We start from the raw sequence: 20,434 nt of genomic DNA on the forward strand, positions 1-20,434 counted from the left end.
GACATGTTCGAGGGGTCTTATCGCATGATAGAAGTCCTGTCCTATAACTATCTCAATATCTTTGTAATTATACGCAGTCGTCTTTAACGGGGCTAGTTGCGGGTATTTGACCTGCAATTCGGAAACGTTTATAACATCGGGTCCTATATACATGTTGTGCTTAACGAAAGCGACAAACGAAAACGAAAATTCACTTTTATTGGGCTTTGCGGAAACTTTCAAGTGAACTCGCTGAGTTTTAGATACCTTGGCTGAGTTAAAACCATCGGTCGTAACATTTACGGGCGTGCCAACTAATTTCAGACGTTCAACGAGTGCCGCGGAAACCCAAGAATGAGTGGAACCGGTGTCACAAAGTGCTAGTGCATTCGAATTTTCCGAACCAGAGGACACATCTACCAACGCAACGGGAAGAATACCTTTTGCAGTTCCCTCACAAGGTTTAACACAAGCTGCGTTATTTGCAGAAGTAGTGTTTGTTTTAGTTTGAGTCGATGGTGATCGGTCGGCCTCTTTGGGCGGGAAAACTTTCTCGGCTCCATGAAGAAGCACATTGTGAGTGCTCTCACAGTCCTGTTTTGGGCATTTTCTTGCTTTTTGGCACTTTCGGAAGGTATGGTTGCCTTGTAAACAAGAAAAACAGAGCTTTTGTTCTGCTACATATTTAGCCCTTTGTGTTGCGTTTTTCTCTTTGAACACGGAACAGTTCCAGAGTGCATGCTGCCCTTTGCATAGCGAGCATGGAGGAAACCTTGTCTTTTCTCTACTTTTCTCATCCTTAGAACTTACCTTAGTGTTACCTGCAAGCACTTTTGTAACTACTTTTTGTTTAACTGGTTCTTCAGACTTACCCTTAGAATTGATCGTTTTCAGCCTCTCATGACCCTCCGCTTTTTCTTTGAGCCATTCATTGAAATCTAGCAGAGTTGGTCTATGCCATTGGCGTCTTACGGTTTGCATCGACCATGCCTCCTTAAGGTTCGGGGGAAGCTTACTCACAGCCTGATTCAGTAAGTTAACACTTTTCAGGTCGTCGTTAAAAGACAGAGACTTGAATACGGCAACAAGTCCAGAAATTGCAGAGGAAAATCCAATTACATTTTCCGAGTTATGCATTTTCAGCGGCGGAAAATTACTCAGTTTATCTAGGTGAGCCCCTACTACAGCATGCGGCTGCCCGAATTTTCTTTGAAGAGTTGCTAATGCGTCTTTATATAGTACTCCGCTATAGCTATACTCAGCGATTGCGGATTTTGCTTTACCCACTACAAGCGTTTTCAGATAGGTAAGCTTTTCATCGTCACTGAGTATGGCTGAATCGACCGTCGATGTGAATTGCCCAAACCACTCATGCCAATTAAGTGGGTTGCCATCGAACTGGGTCAGCTTCCACTCAGGGAGATGATCTTTTCGGCTGTGCATGAGTATATTAACCAACTCTCGTGTCGAAAGTGGACGCTCGACGTCTGCACCAGGTGAATTACCGGGAGTTGGCTCTGTGTAATTCGAAGAGTTACCGTGACAATCAGGAACGAACGGTTGATTAGCTTGTGAAAAGTTCTCAGGCTGCGCAAAGAACACAGTCCCTCCACTTGTATAAGGAACAAAATTATTCGTAGGAACAATCGGAGTTACTGCGGAAAAAACAGTTGTCGAAGGAACGTAGTGCTGTTGAGTTGACATTAAAGGGGTAGCAACAGCTGGTCTCCACAAATTACTATAAGGATTGTAGTGGTCACTTGAAAAGTTATAACTACTAACGGGAACACCCATATGTTGTTGTGATGGGGCTACAGGTGCTTGGTAGCCAGCTACTACTGATCCTGCAGTGTGATGACTTAAAGAAACATGATTAACTGCTGTTGATGCAGGAACAAACGGTGTTACACCAGAAGGAACTTCTGCAGATGATGGCGGAGCAAAATAGTTTTCAGAAGTTACCGGGACTACTGAACCTGTGTTTGGATTGCCTAGCCCCGGACGAGTGGACAAAAAAGTTTGCTGAGGCAAATTATTGGAAACAGGTTGCATGACCTGCTGTAACCCTACTGGATTGTTAACGGAAACCTGCGATCGAACCAAATTCGACAAATTATGTTGTTGTCCGTGAATGTGGTTACTGTAATACAATCCCGGATCACTAGAAGCTGCCTGGCCATTATTCACTCCTGTAAAACTTGATGAGACCAAGTAATTTGTTGATGCAGGATAAGTTGCCTCAGGAGCTGTTGAACGAACGTGCTGCTCTTGATTGGGAACTACAACAGCATCAGGCTGATTGTGGTCGACAGATTCGACCCAGTGACGCGTACGATCCTTTTCGTCTATTGTTAGTTGTGGAGAGATTCGAGTTAAACCACTTTCCTCAGCATTCTCGCTGATTTCCGACAACTCATCTTCTAACTCAAGCCCTTTCAACTCAATTTCTGCCAGTTTTTTCCTATGTTCTTCAGCCAATTCTTCCAACTCTAAACTGCTTTGTTGTTCTAAAACATATTGTTTCATCTTGTTTTGCTGCTCTTTCAGTCTTAATGATACCTTTGCCTGCCTCTCAAGTTCCTCTTGTTGTTTCTTTAAAATCATTAAGTCGCGTTTTTTCTCAGAAAGTGTTTTCGACGGAGCGGCGGTATAACTAGATTTCTGAGAACCTGATTGCTGATGTCGGCTGCTTCGGTGCGACAACTTAGAGCGGGTATCTGTTTTATGCGACCGGGGTTTTTCACTTTTTTCAGAATGATGAGAAACTTTTGAGCTGCTATCTATTTTGTCCGGCTCTGTTACTGCCTCAAAACTTGTTTTATATGTGATAGCTTCCTGCAGAACTTTATCGTTGCTTTGAGTCAACTTATGAAGCCACATATCCTGTGCCGGTATCAATTCGTCGGGATTGGCACTTTTTGCAGCCATATCAATCAACTCAGTATTTATCTCGACCGCTTGTTCTATATAGTTCCTACATTTTTCAATATAAGTATCAATTTTTGAGCAACGACTCTGACTCTCTATGTATTCTAAAATTATTTCATGGCATTTATAAAGTTCGTTTTCGAGATTGCTACGTTTCTCAAACAACTTCTTAATTTTCTTCTGAAACTTAACTTCCATGCTTAATAATTTCAGAAATAAACGACTCTCAGAAAAACTGTATTTTCACTCAAGTAAATCCACAAATACTTTTACCTGGCGTTAAAGTCCAAGCTTAAACCGGGCTTTGTGAAACAAGTCTCTTTCACGCGCTTTTGAGACGGCGCGGATAGTGTACGGAGCGCGTGATCTAGAGAACTAGCTCCTAGAATGAATACCATACACTCAAGAGACCTATGCGACGGCTACGTTACGCTAAAGTACCAATGGGGTGGGGAAATTAAGTAGGTCGGTTGAACTCCAACAACGCACACGGAGTAAACCTGAGGATGAAAGAATTCAACTTAACTCACTTATTATCACCGTACCTGGCCACTTAACATTAGTGTCGCGCAACGAAGTCAATAATCGGACGAGCTGAAACGGCTTAGATTCACTTGAACCAATGGGGCGGGGAAATTAAGTAGGTCGGTTGAACTCCAACAACGCACACGGAGTAAACCTGAGGATGAAAGAATTCAACTTAACTCACTTAATATCACAGTACCTGACCACTTAACATTAGTGTCGCGCAACGAAGTCAATAATCGGACGGGCTGAAACGGCTTAGAATTACTTGAAGCGTACTGGCTTTCAGTTTCACCAATGTGGGTGGGGGATCAGGCAAATTGGTTAAGTTCCAACAACACACGCGGAAAAAACCTGAGGATGAAAAAACTCAACTTAATTTGCCTGATATTACGCTACCAGACCACTTACTATAAGGTTGGTGTCATGTTACAGCACAGTTTCGCAGATTTATGGGGACGTTTTGAGGAATTTTTGGCAATTTTTTTACTTTTTTCCCAAAATTTTTCGGAAAACTTTGGTCAGCAGGTTCGAGTCGTAAACCAATCCAAAAAACTAGTCCAGTACCTCTTGTCTATGGTCCAATTTTTTGGATTTTCAATCCGTTCACAATTACCCAAAAATTTGTGGTATCTGGAAAAAATTACCACTTGTAGCTTGCTTTGAGTTGGGATACACAATAGAACACCGTATGTAATTTTATTGCACAATAAATTTATAAAAACTAGATGAGTCTTACAGTTTTTGACGGTTTTGGAGATTGGGCGGTCACCGGTTTTGGGTTGTCAAGCCTTCGGTCTGTCACAGAGAAATTGTTCGGCAATCACTACTCTAACTTGCACAAAAAGTCCGTAACTGACAGGGCACTCGACAGTCAGAATACCTGTTTGTAGGCCTACGATTGAGGGCTGCTGCCCAGCACCTGTATGTAGGCCTCAATTCCAGGAACTCCGGATAGGTTGTGGCAAATAATACTTCGTTTACTTCGCGGTTCAATCGGGATGCCGCTCAACAAAAGCTTCACCACTACACAAAGACAATTTCCAGCCGCATGTTCCAAATAGAATCGGCGGCCATTGAATTATTCCAAGATAATATTTCTAATGAATGTGATCAAATAAGCGTTGATCCAAATAGCAGCCGACAGTCATGCCAGATTGGGTTAGCAAGGAGTGCGGCTTTAGACGATAAAGAACAGTCCGACTTGGCTGCCAGCTCTTTTCCTGATTCTCAAAACACCTTATCGTTGGATTTATTGAGTGCACAATCGAAATATTACCCTAAATCGTGCCCTGAAATTGTCAACAATAAACTGCAGTCAACTTTGCCAATTCCCCTCAGTAATCATTTCCGGATCAGGGGGCAAAATTGTGAAAAATAGACCAACTGGTCCCTTGTGGGGCGCCAAAATGTGCGCGTCAATCTCCACACTTCGTGATAAAATCGGTTTTCAAACACTTTAATTAATGAGTATTTTCTCGGCAAAATAACTCCGGAAGTTTGAAAATATAACGATAATTTATAATTTTCAACAAGCTTTATCATCGGTAACATCGGCCACAATAAACTGCATAACTCAAAGCAAGCTGCAAAAATGGCCAGTATTTGTCCTTGAGACAAATTGCTCTTTTTAAAGGTCAGCCATAACCAAGGCTGAACCAAATTAGAGCGAAAAGACGGTTAAAAATGGGTTTTGGGGGGGACCGAACCTGGTTACGGGGCATCCCATCAAATTCGGTGCACATTCGAGTTCTAGAAAGGAAATGACCTAGTCGGGATTCGAACCGGCGCCGAACCCGCCGGGACGCACCATGTATACGCTTGGCTACTGTCCCTGTATGTATTTACTTTTATATGCATTTATACTCTCGCACATTTACATTTGCGCTGCAACACTGTAGTCTGTAGTTTTTCTCAGGGGCAGATCTAGCATTTTCTCGAGGGGGGGGGGGGGGGGTGGGGGTTGCGGATTTTCAAAAAATATTCGAGAATTTTGACGACCTTTTTTTTAGGCAAAATTTAAAAAAAAACAGCTCAAAAAAAGCCATTTTTTTGGTGCACGCTCCCCCTGAAAATTAGTATATATTGGCGCCCAAGGCGCCTTTAGAAAAATTTTAGGTTCGGTCGGCCAAAAATGGATTTCCTAAAAATTTCAAAGGGGGGACCCTTTGGGTCGGCAGGGGGTCGAATCCCTCAGGAAGAGGCGTCCGCAAGCAGACAGACATGCCGAGGTGCTCGAAATATGTGACGACTTTGAAAGTCGAGATGGTTCAGCCGGAGCACATTCGAAATACAAATTGAGCAAATTAGTAGCATAAATCAAGCATAAATTTATTTTATTTTACTAATTGAACAAAAAAAAAATTTGCTCAAACAATGTCTCAGTCAGAATGATTGTTTCCCGCTAATGAGGAAAATGAGGAACATTGTTTCCCGCTAATTAGAAGTTTCAGGGGTTCCGTTCAAGGTTTTGAGATCTAAGGACACTTGTGGTACAAAAACGAAAAAATGATGGTCGATAGCAGGACGGTCCATTCACAGATGATGGTCCATTCACACTTTTTGGGCTAATGAAAAAAAAAATTGAGAAAGAAGGCAAAGAAAAAAAGATAAAACTCTTAAATTACCGAAAAGATAGCAGAACAGTTACTTCTAAAGCCCGGTTTGACCAAAAAAAACCTATCATGTGTGATAAGTTATTGTTTCGAAATTTCGCTTTTATCACAAAGTTGACCACCGGGAAAAAGTCTTCACAGTTTTTACCTCAAGTGTTCACAGTTTTTACCTCAATTGCGGCTTTCAAGTCAAAGTTGATTGACAGATCATTGTCTTCTCTGATGGAGCCATCAATCGGCCGACGACATTTTGAACAGAGTCTCGCTTGACTGGTCAAAACTCCCTGCAGACAAACTTTTGGATACGAGCAGTAAGAATGTCCGCAAAATAAGGCTTTTGGGTTTTCTAGCGTTTCCAGGCAGATGCAACACTCGAAAATATCGCTCATTTTCAAATGCTATTCAGACTTTCAATCAATTGCAACATTTTCAAATAACTTTATTTATTACTTAGTTCGTTTAATCCGAAGTTAGAATTCCAGCAAAAAGTAATTCGAATGTTATGTTTGCCATTGTCAAGTCAAAAAGCTGACATTAGCATTGAGCAAACAATAAAATGTCGAAAGAGCGAAGTTATTGTGATTGGAAACATTTGACGAATATCAAACTCCTTGACGTCATCATAAAAATAAGGTAGATCAACGCACTCTCTATGTTTGTACATTTTTATTTGCAGTATACATCCTGAAGGATTTTGTTTAGCTATATTGGAAATTATAAATGTGATCATGTATCTATATCATTTCGTCGATTAGTCCTTGAAGAAGAAGAGTATGTTTTCGCTTCTTCACGCATGTTCTTTCACGACAAGGCACGAATGAAAAATGAAATATTACAACGCATGAAAGAAAAAAGAAATCATTTGCATAGTTTCGCGCACTTTTCCGGGCTCTTTCACAATTTTCTGTCATCTTTACCTCAGAAAGAGCGAAAACATACTCTTCAGCAATTAGAACATAGTTGAAGATAGTCTCGGGCAAAAGAGCCGCACTCGGGTACTTCGTGCCCTCAGGCCGTTCTCTTTTTCCCTAGAGCATCGTTCAACTATGTTCTAACTACTACAAAGAACCCAAAAAAATGTTACATTAGAACAACCGCAAAAAGGACCGAAAGAGAGTAGTTTAAGATTTTTTTGTCACATTCTTAATTGTTACGACAATGTCCGAAGAAAATGACGAAATATTTTTGATCGGGTTGGTTTTTTTCTTCAGACAACTTTCGAGTTTTTGCCTAGCATTTTTCACCGGAACTTTTTATCAGCAGAAAGGTATTGTTGTCCTCAGCTCAAATTTAAAAAAAAATATTTCAGCTGTGTTTTTTTAATGAAGTTAAGTGAGATCAAAAGTAGAAATTTGGACAATTTGGGATATTTTCCCAGCGTTTCGATCTTGAAATATCTAGCTATTATGAAACATGGCTATCTTGCGAAGATCTTTAGTATTCGAATACGAGGGTCTTATTGATTCGAGAACACTTGAGTCATGTACGTTGCGACATTAACGACCCTTTACGTCTGATTCCAATCCTATTCATGCACGAACGGACATTCCTCTGAGCTCCTGATACTACAATCTACACGCAACCTGAGCTAAGAATCCTGAAAACAAACAAAAGATCGACTGAACAGCTTTTCGATACGACTACTCAAAGAGTACGCTCCAACTTGAACACACGGACCAAGTGGAACCAAAGAGAATATCTTGTGAAAAAAATGAAATTGTGTGGATTCTAGAAGCATCTGTCCCTTATTAAGGTTGTCGAAGTTTTTTTGGGTACTGATAGCATTGCGCACTTATCCGTAAAAAAGTTGCGTAAGGAAAACTCGCAAGGCCCCGGTGAAACTTGTCTTAGTTGAACCAAAAAAGGACTTCTAAACATCGCTATTAAATGTAGAACCAAGCCTTGAGCTTTTTAGTCTCGGTAACTAGTTTTCTCCCCGGGATATTCATGATATGGAGACTTTTTTACAAATAATTTAAAATTGCGGTAATTTCCAATTGAGTTATTTATAGATTACTGTACTCATAGAGTAATTTCAGATAGGGTACACCGTCTGCTCGTCACGCTATCTTATTTTCGGCCGGATAGATTCGTGCAACTTCTTAGTCTAATACCGATCTTAAACTTACTGTTATATCTCTTAATCTCAATAGATCTAGTGTACACCGGTTTACGCGAGTTAGTTCCAGAATGAGAACAACTGTATTCTAGGTTTAATTCAAATTGTTCTGGTGTTGAAACTACAAGTAGTTTCAACACTATACAAATAAATAGGTTGTTGGTTTGATGGAGTTTGATTGGTTAGTACTCAATATTTTATAGAGATAAAATATCATAATGATAACCAATGATAAATACTAGTTTAGATCTGGTTCCACCCATCCGGGGTTTAGAGAGTTTTAGTTTTTTGTTCTTTTATATTCATCTGGAGGATGGATGATGTTCATTTGTATGTTCATCAAATGAGCATCATTTTTGTTCTGTTCTTGGAGAAGGAAGCTCCAGGAAGCTGGAATCTTGGATATCAGTTTGTCATTCAACAATGACTGTGAGCGCCAACAAAGTCAATCTGATTTCCAAATGGTTTGTTATGATCGTTTGTTCTTGTTTGGTAGAGAACTGTGTTTCGATCTCGTTTGGAAATGGCGTGAATTTTGAGTTTGCAAGGCCTGGTGAATTGGATCTGTACGTATACTTGAACATCGAGATGGCCATTGCTCTGTTGCAATGGATTTCCTTTTCTGTGATGCCAAGTCGTACTCTAAATCCATTGAGTGTAGTGACTGTAGGCAGCATGTCAGGTGGGCTTTGCCATTCCGTAGTTTGGAGTGTGATTGGGTTGTCAAGTTTCGTGCCGCTCGTCTTTGGGCTGTTTGTAATCTATATAATGCATTATTATTATTTACATATACAAACCTTTGTTAATCATGTTTCTTAGTTATAATCTTGTAATTGTTTTAATCGCAAAAGCGTTATTATTTAGTTCGGTTAATTTTAAGAAATACTCACACTTGAGTAACTCTCCTCAAAAATATTTTCGTGGGTGTCACAAAGCGTGGATGTAGCACTGTGGGTGAGGCCGGCTATAGAGCATGCTCAGGACATCCTCTTCTGGTGGGTTAGATCAGAAGTGAGGGTATAACTTCGTGCTCTCTTTTTGGAGGTTCCTGTGTTAGTTCAACCTTTCATGCCATTTTTCAGTACTAGCTTTTTCTTTTGTTGTCTTAGTTTTGTCTTTTCTGCAAAAATCAAATTGTGTTTCTTTAGTGTTCAGGCTTAAAACTAGTCTTTAAAAGATTAAATTATCCGGTTCTAAGCTGGTGTTAGTCCAGTTTGGGAACCCTGGGTTTTCTTTTTAGTCATGCTGTTAAGTTGTGATTTATGGTATTTAGTAAGCTTGCGCTGGTTAGTTTGGATTATTATATAATTCCTTTCCAACCGGGTTAAAGGAAAGTTTGAAACGTGTTAATACTTGTTAGAGTTGTTATCAGTGAAAGTTGAAACTCAAATTAACTATTTTAAACGGTTCTTTGTGGGCGAGCAATGCAAATTTGGATAGAATATTTTTGCGAGAGAATATAAAGAAGCGTTTTTTGAAAAGATTAGTACTGCTTTTTGCAATTTATGAACCAGTTTTTATCAATTTACTACTTTTACTACTGCTTGATTTGGGGGTGGAAATTATCAAATTATTTTCAATTTATGAATATAAACTGCTTTGAGGAAAAGGCTTCATATATCAATTTACTGCTTGTACGGGATAATTTTCTTGCTTCAATTATTGGATAGGTTAATAGAAATTTATGATTTGAAAAGAGTTTCTGTTTTTTGTTTTGCTTTTTGTTTTGTAGATGATTGATGATTGTGCCTATAAAGAAAAAGAGAAAATATTGACTAAGATAAAGAAAAAGAAAAAATAAAGAAAAAGTGAAAAAGAAAAGATATCAGATAGGTTAGCAGTTTAGCTAACAAACGAATGATGTTTTTAGTTTGCAAAAGTGGCCAAAGTAATTTAAGTGCTTTAATGATGTTACGTTCTTCAGTGTTAGTGATTGTTCATACGGTGTGCTTTGAATTAGTTTATATAATTTGTGGTTAAAGTGAGTGTTATATATGAGTTCTAGGGTTGAGACTTCAACGGGCTGAAGGAATTCTTGAGGAATAATCATTGGGCGGGATTCGTCTACGTTTAGGAGTTTGTTTAGTCGGCAGAAGTTATACATCTGGATGATGGAATCATAATTTCGAGGGGTGCCTTGTAGGTTGGTTTCTTTATTACAATATGTGAAGTTAAGAAAAAACGGTGATGTGTATTTTGAGTTAATGTTTTGGAATCTATGGTGAGGTTGTCGTGCTGGTGTTTTGTCAGTGTAATGATTTTGATTAAATTTATAATAAGTGTACGTATGTGTTTGTTTAGTTCGTAACATGACTTCGTGTGAACAGTGTAGATCACGTTCTTTTGGTGTGAGGAAATGAAAGGTTAGTGAATTATGGTTGAATTTGTTAAAGTTTGACTCATAATTATTAATATTACGTAGTGCTGCAGAGATGACTTTGTCGTATTTTTTGTTTAAGATGTTAAGGGTGAAGGTGTATGAGGTTTTTATGAAAAAATTTTCGGTTAATTGAGGATTAGTATATGGGTCGCCAAGTAGACAAATGTCTTCATGTGTTCCGATGATATTATGATCGTAATAATCGATGGAGTGATTATTAGCTTTAGGTGCAGTGAATTTGGTTACGGAGCTGGCCTGGGGTTAGTGCTGTTGTGAGAAGGTAAAGTATGGTGCTGGATACTTCATTATCATGAGGGGTGTAATATGGTGGTAATGTTAATGGATTAGTAAAGTGGTAATGATATGTCCATGAGAGTTAGGGGTATAAGACATGCTCGTTTACATAATTTGGTCTTTCATCATTGGGGTCGGAATGGAAGTATGTATTTTGGGGGAAAAAGGGTTGGCATATTTGTAGGAATTCTTTCGTATTAGTGTAAGTGGATGATGTATAAATGAGGTGGATGTTCCTGGGTTAGATGGGAATGGGGTATTTGGGAATTTTCGTTTAAAGGTTCTATAAGCGCGGTTGGTACTAGAGGATGGGGTTGATGGGGAAGTGGGATTTTGGTAGGGTGTATAAGTTGAAGAGGGGTTGGGGTTGATGGATTGGATGATTTTAAAGATCGTGAAAGCTGGTGAATAGTTAGTGTTTGAGGGTGTTGCAATTTTTGTTGTAGTGTTATGAAGTTATCAAGTTCATGTGATAATTGTGTGTGATCTTGGTCGTTGTTATCGGATGATTCGCTGGTTAGAGGGGAATATGTGGGTGTGACATGTGAATGGAAGAGGGAGGGGAAGGAGGTTCAATTTTGTTTTGGGAATGAAGAGGTTGAAAGGATGGTTGAGAAAATGTAGGTGGGCTGGTTTCAGAGTTTGCAAATTCGTCGGGCGTTTCGATATCGGAGTTAATGAATTGGTGTTATACACTGTTGGGTTGGAATTAGTATCTGGTTCCATGCTGGGTGAGGTGTTAAGATGAGGTGATTGAGGTGGGGGAAAAGCAAAAGTGGGATGACGGGGAAGTTGTTCTGAAGGTTGGCTGGGTGGGAAATTGATTGATGGAGGGATCCAATTTGGTGGCTCATCATGGGTTAAAAAAAATGGTTGTTCTGAGAACAAAAATTAGTGGTGTGTGGTTGTTCTATAATTTGTACATATGTGTCGTCTATGTTGGGTTGTTGGGTTATGATGTGTTGGTTTGGGCTTGTGGATAATTAGATCTCGAAGTTATGAGGTCTGATAGGGCAAAATTTCTAAAATTTCGTGGTACTAATGATAAGGGGTGGTAATGGTTAAGGTTTTATAATTGTGGCACTGTGGGCGTTGTATTTGTATATTTGTATTGTTTCGTGATTCGTCATACGTGTTTGGTGTTGTTGATAACTTGTTATTGTGTTCTTTTAACCAAGAATTTTATTGATTGGTGTTGAAAATATTCCAAAAAAAACCTGCGAAAAGAATGCGTGCTACGCTTGCTTGTTTATTTAATTGTGTGTTTCTTGCGCATGTTACTTAGACTCTTTTTAAGAGTGAGAAAAGAAATCCAAGAAAATTAAACATTGCGTGTATTATAGTCACTCTTTCTAAGATGTAGTGTAGTAAGGCCATCCTAGAAGGATAAGAATATCGTTTTTCAAATATACAAAATTTAAAATGTTTATTGGTGATATATCTTGTGGTCTGTATTTTTCGACATTTAAGTAAATGTATTCTTTTATATCTTTAAAAAATCCGCTATAGTCTTGTGCGTATATGTCTGAAAATCCTGCTGTTTCTGCAGGTTTGCGTAGGTTTTGATCTATGGATTGTCGTTGGATTGTGTCCATTTTTGTAGGAAATTCTTTAAATTGTTGCGATCGAATGTGATGTTGATTGTCTGATTTATATTATATGCTGATTGATTGTAGATCAATTTTGAGGTGACGGGCAATAGCTCTAATGCATTCTGGTGCAAATTTTTTGAGTGGTTGCATGAGTTTAAGGTATGGTGTGAAAAAATTATACTTATCTTCGTCAGGGTTTAATTGTATTACCTTGTGGCTGTTCTCTGATCCCCATCGGACTGCTGTATTCCAAAAATAAATTCTGCGGGAGAGTGTATCAACAAAATGTAATTTATTTTTGTAGAAAATTGGGATTCTCTTAAAGCATCTTTTGTCTTCAAAAACATATAAAGGTGATACTTTTTTGGTACAGGTGTAATACCATGTTATGTTTCCTTCGTAGTAAATAAAATTTGATCTGTTTCCTGACAATAAATATCCTGCATAAGGGATTTTTAGTACTGCTAGTGCGAGTGATTGTAAAATTTGTGTGCGTTCAAGTTCGCATAATTGATGGAGTGTTTCAAGTTCTGTCAAAGCCATTTCTTGAAAGATTCCACATATTGTGTAACCTAATTTCATGTCTTTTTGTATGTCATAGTGGATTGCGCCAAAGTAAGTGTTGTTCATGAGTGATATTTCTTGTAAACGTGTACTTTCTGTATCTTGTGGTTCTAATTTTCCACTGGTTCTTCCTGTGTTCTTTTGAAATTTGACTGAGACATATTAGTTCTCATCAGTGTATGAGCGAGATGTAGTCATTGGATATATAATTAATTTTCCTGTATTCATGTCAAAACCGTTTTCGTATTCGACAAGAATTTCTGAATGTTTTGTTTTGCGAAGTGGTTTGTTGTATTTACATGAAAGTTCTGTTTCTGGGTATATTTGGAATCGTGGTCATTTATTCTCTACATTAGGGTTGTTTCCAAAATTATAATTACTATGTCTAATTTGGTCAGGTTTTACATCTTCAATTTCATCATTCTAGCATGTATTTTTGCTACTTGAAATGTTGTACAGGTGTCTTCGGGGAACCAAACGATTGTTGCTTGTGTGCGTTTTGTAGGATCGCCATATCCTTGGTCGTTTTTGCAAGGGAGTCTGATTCCTTGATAATTTATAGTGCCATCTTTAAAATCACGTTTTAGTTGTACTTTTTTGAGTTGTATTTTCCAATCAAAAACATTATTTCTTGGTAGCCTTTAGTTTTTCTATCTGCTTTACAATTTGAGGGGTTGTTTATTCCAATGTGTGGTATCCAATTTTTATCATGGAGATCATATGTTAATCTTCCATGAGCTCCGTGAAAGGGAAATTTAGTATCTAGTCTTATATGATCTTGGTGTTTTTCAAGTTCAGCTTGATGTGCTAAGTCTGGAAAAACTTGAAAATTACTAGTTTTCTGTTTGTGCCTTTATTCGATGGGATTTTTAGTCTTTTAGGTTCGTTTCTGCAATTTTCAGGGCTGAGGTGTAATAGTCTTTCGATGTTACTTTGGTAGAAAGATTCGTGGTCTAATCTGTTTTTATTTCCGTTTGAAACTTGTGAACAATGTATTTTCTTTTCTGAAAATGTTGCTGTGAATTCAAATCCTAGTAGTGTTGTAGCTCTAGCTTTCTTGATGATTGATGAGATTGTGCCTATAAAGAAAAAGAGAAAATATTGACTAAGATAAACAAAAAGAGAAAATAAAGAAAAAGAGAAAAAGAAAAGATATCAGATGAGGTTAGCAGTTTAGCTAACAAACGAATGATGTCTTTAGTTTGCAAAAGTGGCCAAAGTAATTCAAGTGCTTTAATGATATTACGTTCTTCAGTGTTAGTGATTGTTCATACGGTGTGCTTTGAATTAGATTATATAATTTGTGGTTAAAGTGAGTGTTATATATGAATTCTAGGATTGAGACTTCAACGGGCTGAAGCAATTCATGAGGAATAATCATTGGGCGGAATTCGTCTACGTTTAGGAGTTTGTTTAGTGGGCAGAAGTTATACATCTGGGTGATGAAAAGATTATTTCGGAGGGTGCCTTGTAGGTTAGTGTCTTTATTACAATATGTGAAGCTAGGAAAAAACGGTGATGTGTATTTTGAGTTAATGTATTGGAATCTATGGTGAGGTTGTCGTGCTGGTGTATTGTCAGTGTAATGATTTTGAATAAATTTATAATAAGTGAACGTATGTGTTTGTTAAGTTTGTAACATGACTTCGTGTGAACAGTGCAGATCACGTTCTTTTGGAGTGAGGAAATGAAAGGTTAGTGAAGTATGGTTGAATTTGTTAAAGTTTGATTCATAAGCTTTTGTATTACGTAGTGCTGCAGAGATGACTTTGTCGTATTTTTTGTTTAAGATCTTAAGGGTGAAGGTGTATGAGGTTTTTATGAAAAACTTTTCGGTTAATTGAGGATTAGTATATGGGTCGCCAAGTAGACAAATGTCTTCATTTGTGTCGATGATATTATGATCGTAATAATCGATGGAGTGATTATCAGCTTTAGGTGCAGTGAAGTTGGTTACGTATTCACCTTGAGTGACTTATTTGCATATTTGTGTAATGTTTTTTGTTCATTTTCTTCACAGTCATAGTGTGTGATTAAAAAATCCTGTGGTCGGTTCGGGTGAAGGATTATTGGGATCAGGTTCTGAAAAATTGAAAAGGAAAAGAGTATGAAAAATTAGTTTCTTTAAAATATAAATGTGTATGATAGTCCTGAATATGGCTTATAAAAGGTGATATATCCTTTGGCCTTTTTTGCGTATCTATCGTATTTGTAGATTACTTCTGTGGTTATAAACGGGGGAGGTAAAGATTGAGCTATTATATTTGGAGGTGCTAAGGGCAAAGGATGATGAACTATTTTGTTCAGTTTTACTGTGATTTCGACTTTGAATGTCTTGTCGATGTAATTGTGAATTCTTGATTATCTTTGTGAATTTCCTGTCGATAATCTAGTCTATTTAGTGCCCAGTTGTCTGTGACTTTCGTGATGTTGTCCAAATAATGGAGAATGTGCTACGAATGTATTCCAATCTAATCGTAGTTGTATGTTATGTGTTGAATTTTCTCGATATCTGGCGTCGAGATTTATAGGGAAATTTGGAGGAGTTGGTGTCTGTGAAATTGGAGTTAAAGAAGGTGTTGAGGGAAGTGAAAGAGTTTCAGTTAGTGACAAAGATGTGTCAGATGAAGCGTCTGTTGGGTCATTTATTAAGTTTGGTTCGCCTTGGGTGCTTGCGTGAAAGCTTGTGTCATCCAAAATGGGAGATGTTCTGTAGTGGCTGGGAGATTAAAAGGGTTTTCTCTGATTTGTTCAGATGTAGGGATGGAACCTATATAATCTGAGGCAGTCTGAGGTGATGTTCGATGCTTTTTGTTGTACTGGAGCTTGTGGAGTACTTTGAATTGTACTGCTAGAAAGGTTTATTGGATTTGTTGTAGGTGATTGAGGTATGTTGAATTGAACTCTGTGGTTTTGTAAATTTCTATTTCGTCGTGGATGAATAATTTGTCTGTTTCTTTCGAGCGTGTTTTGGTTTTGACTTTGGTGTCTTGCTCCATTAAGAACTTGTTGGAGAGGTGGTTATATTTTATATACTGGTTCGTAATGTGGTTCGCTTAGAGGTGCTTGGCGAAATACTGTTTCTTGTGGTTCGGACAATCGTGCGTGTCTTTCTTCAAATAAGTATGGATTGTTTTGAAAAGAGATGCGTGTTGATGATTGAGGTTTAATTGTTTGAAAATTTGTTGGTGTTGTTGGAGGATCTTGGGACGTAATATTCTTCAATAAAAAGGATTAAAAATATCGCTGCTAAGGCGAAGGTTACGATAGCTTTTTTTATGCATTTGCATTTTGTCATTATCAGGGATATCAAAAATGTGAAAAAAATATTTTCAAAAAAAAGACGGAAAACATCTGATCTTTTGAATAGATGTTTGAACATTTAGATGGTTATTTGAATTATCGTACCTGAAGAGGTGGTCAAGGATTTTGGAGAAGTTTATATAGGTTTGAGCTATGGAATAAAAAATGATAAAAAACTTACAAAAAATTATCAGGGTGAGGATGAATAGTTCGAAAAGGTTAAATATGAAATTCATGAAAGATTTGAAACATTTGGAGAGTATCGAAAAAAGATTTGAAAGTATGTCAAGATTTTTGTGAACTGTTTGAGAAAATAGCATTTGCAGATGTGATTTCTTTGTCGATTTATTTTTCGTTTTTTGAGACTAAATTCAAGTGTGGTCGGATTATTTATTGATTTTTTGACAAGTGGATTGGATTTCGGCAAATTTTGAGAAGGAAAAGTTCGGAGGGCTCCTAAGTGCCTTCTTGGTTTTGTTATTATTTATCGGATGATTGGGGGTATCTGAGATATATTCGTGCTTTAGGCTAAATGATCATGTCCATTTTGTACTTTAGGCTAACTTAATAATTTTCCTGAGGTGTTTTTGAGGTATAAATTGGTACAATATTGTTGATCTTTGTATTGCTTGATAGGGGAGGGTTGTAATTTTGAAACTTCAGGCGAAAATATTTGGTGGTTTGCTTTTTTTTGACCTGGGGGTCTTTGAGTTTTAGTTAAAGATTAGCTTGGGGGTAGTTGTTTGTCGGCTAATGAAGTCGTGTTAAAAATGAGGTGATGATTCGGAAAAGCTTCTAATTGGCTGAATTTGAACTAGTTTGTACAAGTGCTTTTCAGCATGAATTTAGAGAAAATGTTCGGTCCATGAAAATATCGTCAAGAGGTGAAAATATTAACGAATTTAAAGTATTTTTTGATATTCAACTTTCTTTAAAATTTTAGATTGTGGGATGAAAGTTTTCTAGTTTTTCGTGGCTGATTTCAAAGTCGCAATAATTGTCTATGTGGGGATTTTTTTTTGATCTTGTGGTGTAATTTTTTTTTCTAGTTTTCGATTTTTTCTTTCTGTTTGAGAGATCTTTTTCTTGTCTACGTTTTTTGATATTTGTTTGGGAAGTTGTTTTTCTCTTTTATCTAATTGTTTTTGTATGATTTGCATATCAGTGTTTTGATTATAATTTTGCTCTGATCTATTTTGAATGATTTTAAGTCCTGTAAAAGTGTATAATTGAGCAAGTTCTCGAAGTGCGTACTCTTTTGAGTAGTAAGGTAAAAGATTGTTTCGATGTTGAACGGTTTCTTTTTTGTTCAATTCTATGAGTTTGTATGTTACATCCTTGGGTTTATTAATGATTTGATATGGTCCTTTTCGGAGTGGCTGTAATTTTTTAGAAATACCTTTTTGTGTTGTGAAATTTGGAATTAAGACATATGTTCCGATTTTCAAGTTTGTAGCTGGGGCTAACCGAGAAATGATTTGGGAACTGATGTTTTGTCTTTGCAACAGTTTTTTCGATACTTTCTGGTAAATTTCGTTGTGTTTTTTGTTTCTGTTTAAAATCCATTTGGTGTGTGTTCCGAACGCTAGTTTTATGAATTGTGGATGATGGAAGTGATCTTCATCGTGGGTGTGCAGTGGTAAATTGTAACATATTGATTCTTTAGTTGGTTGGCAATAACCTTGTGCAGTTTTTGAAGAATTTGCTGTGAACATTATTGGTTTCCGTGGTTTCTTTTTCAAAACCATTTCATAGGGTGATAGTCCTAAGGTTGTTGTGATTTGTGATTTATAAGATAGTGGGAATAATTTTACATTTGTTGACCATTCAGTATATCGTGTGTCATTTCCGTTAAAGATACATCTAAGATATTCTTGTAGTGAACGGTTCATGCCTTCGACTAAACCATTAGTCTAAGGTGTATGAGATGTACGTGGCTTGTGTGTAATGTTATATAAGTGGTATAGTGTAATGGTTTGGTGGTTTATAAATTCAGTGCCATTGTCTGTAACAAGGTTTTTGGGTAAACCAAATTGGGCTATCCAGTGTTCAACAAGTGCTGTCTATGCATAATAAGCATTACAATGAGGTACTGGGTTAAGTGCTACGTAGTGTGTGAATGCGTCTACTATTAACATTATTTATGAGTTTCCTTCTGAGGAAGGTGATATTGGTCCTTTTGTATCGAAAGAGATTCTGTGATAGAAATATAATCTTTGTGCTTTAAAATCTTGTTTTTCTGCACTTTGTTTTTGATTTTGGTATGGTTTGTATAATACTTTTATCTCTATTGAAGCATTTGGAATTTAAAACTTTTGTGTAAAATTTGAATATGTTTTTTTTCTGCTCCTGAGTGTCCTTTCGTGGGTAAAGAGTGAGATGTATTAAAAGCTGTAAGCATCATACTTAAAGGTAAGCAGGGTACTTTGATGTCAGGTGTTTGGTATTCTAAAATGTCCGTGTTTTCGTTGATTGAGGTGTTGTTAAATTTTCTGAATTATTTAAGAAGGGTTTTGTTTCCTAGTATGGCTGTATCAGCTTTCGGTGGCTTGCTTTTATTTTTGTGCCAAGATTTTAACTGTCGAATGACTGGGTCAAGTTTTGATGTTTTTGTATTAGTTCGAGTGTTATTTTTTCTGTTATTGGCAGAAAAATGTTTTCAATTTCCAATTTTGATAGAGGTATTGTATCTAGTGTGTCATGGTGGTTAAAAACATGGTTAATCGTATATTTTGAATCAGTATTTGGTGGGCCTGATAAATTTACGTTATCAGTGAGATTTTCTTTTTCTTTTAAAGGGAATACTTTAAAGGGAGTTTCCTGTCGATAATCTAGTCTATTTAGTGCCCAGTTGTCTGTGACTTTCGTGATGTTGTCCAAATAATGGAGAATGTGCTACGAATGTATTCCAATCTAATCGTAGTTGTATGTTATTTTTTGAATTTTCTTGATATCTGGCGTCGAGATTTATAGGGAAATTTGGAGGAGTTGGTGTCTGTGAAATTGGAGTTAAAGAAGGTGTTGAGGGAAGTGAATGAGTTTCAGTTAGTGACAAAGATGTGTCAGATGAAACGTCTGTTGGGTCATTTATTAAGTTTGGTTCGCCTTGGGTGCTTGCGTGAAAGCTTGTGTCATCCAAAATGGGAGATGTTCTGTAGTGGTTGGGGGATTAAAAGGGTTTTCTCTGATTTGTTCAGATGTAGGGATTGAACCTATATAATCTGAGGCAATCTGAGGTGATGTTCGATGCATTTTGTTGTACTGGAGCTTGTGGAGTACTATGAATTTTACTGCTAGAAAGGTTTATTGGATTTGTTGTAGGTGATTGAGGTATGTTGAATTGAACTCTGTGGTTTTGTAAATTTCTATTTCGTCGTGGATGAATAATTTGTCTGTTTCTTTCGAGCGTGTTTTGGTTTTGACTTTGGTATTTTGCTCTATTAAAAACTTGTTGGAGAGGTGGTTATACATTATATACTGGTTCGTAATGTGGTTCGCTTAGAGGTGCTTGGCGAATTACTGTTTCTTGTGGTTCGGACAATCTTGCGTGTCTTTCTTCAAATAAGTATGGATTGTTTTGAAAAGAGATGCGTGTTGATGATTGAGGTTTTTTTGTTTGAAAATTTGTTGGTGTTGTTGGAGGATCTTGGGACGTTGTTGGTGGGGATTGATGTGGGGGTTGTTAATTAGCAATTTTGAAAAAAAAATTGAAAATTGTTTTTTTAAAAAATTTTATGTTCATTGTAATACTCTTCAATAAAAAGGATTAAAAATATCGTTGCTAAGGCGAAGGTTACGATAGCTTTTTTTATGCATTTGCATTTTGTCATTATCAGGGATATCAAAAATGTGAAAAAAGTATTTAAAAAAAAGACGGAAAACATCTGAATAGATGTTTGAACATTTAGATGGTTATTTGAATTATCGTACCTGAAGAGGTGGTCAAGGATTTTGGAGAAGTTTATATAGGTTTGAGCTATGGAATAAAAAATAATGAAAAAATAAAAAAATTATCAGGGTGAGGATGAATGGTTCGAAAAGGTTGAATATGAAATTCATGAAAGATTTGAAACATTTGGAGAGTATCGAAAAAAGATTTGAAAGTATGTCAAGATTTTTGTGAACTGTTTGAGAA

At 37.1% G+C, this 20,434-nt stretch overlaps 3 protein-coding genes across 12 annotated transcripts in view; 1 reads left to right on the forward strand and 2 right to left on the reverse strand.

Moving 5' to 3' along the window:
• LOC134847991 (uncharacterized) overlaps positions 1 to 6,530 on the reverse strand; it is a 30,934-nt gene extending 24,404 nt beyond the window's left edge. Inside the window, exon 1 of the mRNA XM_063865318.1 lies at positions 6,218 to 6,530. Within this exon, the coding sequence (XP_063721388.1) occupies positions 6,218 to 6,436 (219 nt within the window). The 5' untranslated portion in view covers positions 6,437 to 6,530. The remainder of the gene's footprint in view (positions 1 to 6,217) is intronic.
• The window catches only part of LOC134847973 (voltage-dependent anion-selective channel protein 2-like), a 342,992-nt gene that overhangs the window by 273,488 nt on the left and 49,070 nt on the right, over positions 1 to 20,434 (forward strand). The gene's annotated exons all lie outside the window — the stretch shown is intronic.
• The window catches only part of LOC134847966 (sperm flagellar protein 2-like), a 584,566-nt gene that overhangs the window by 203,695 nt on the left and 360,437 nt on the right, over positions 1 to 20,434 (reverse strand). The gene's annotated exons all lie outside the window — the stretch shown is intronic.

The sequence above is a fragment of the Symsagittifera roscoffensis genome, chromosome 6 (assembly GCF_963678635.1).
Source record: "Symsagittifera roscoffensis chromosome 6, txSymRosc1.1, whole genome shotgun sequence".
NCBI lineage: Eukaryota > Metazoa > Xenacoelomorpha > Acoela > Convolutidae > Symsagittifera > Symsagittifera roscoffensis.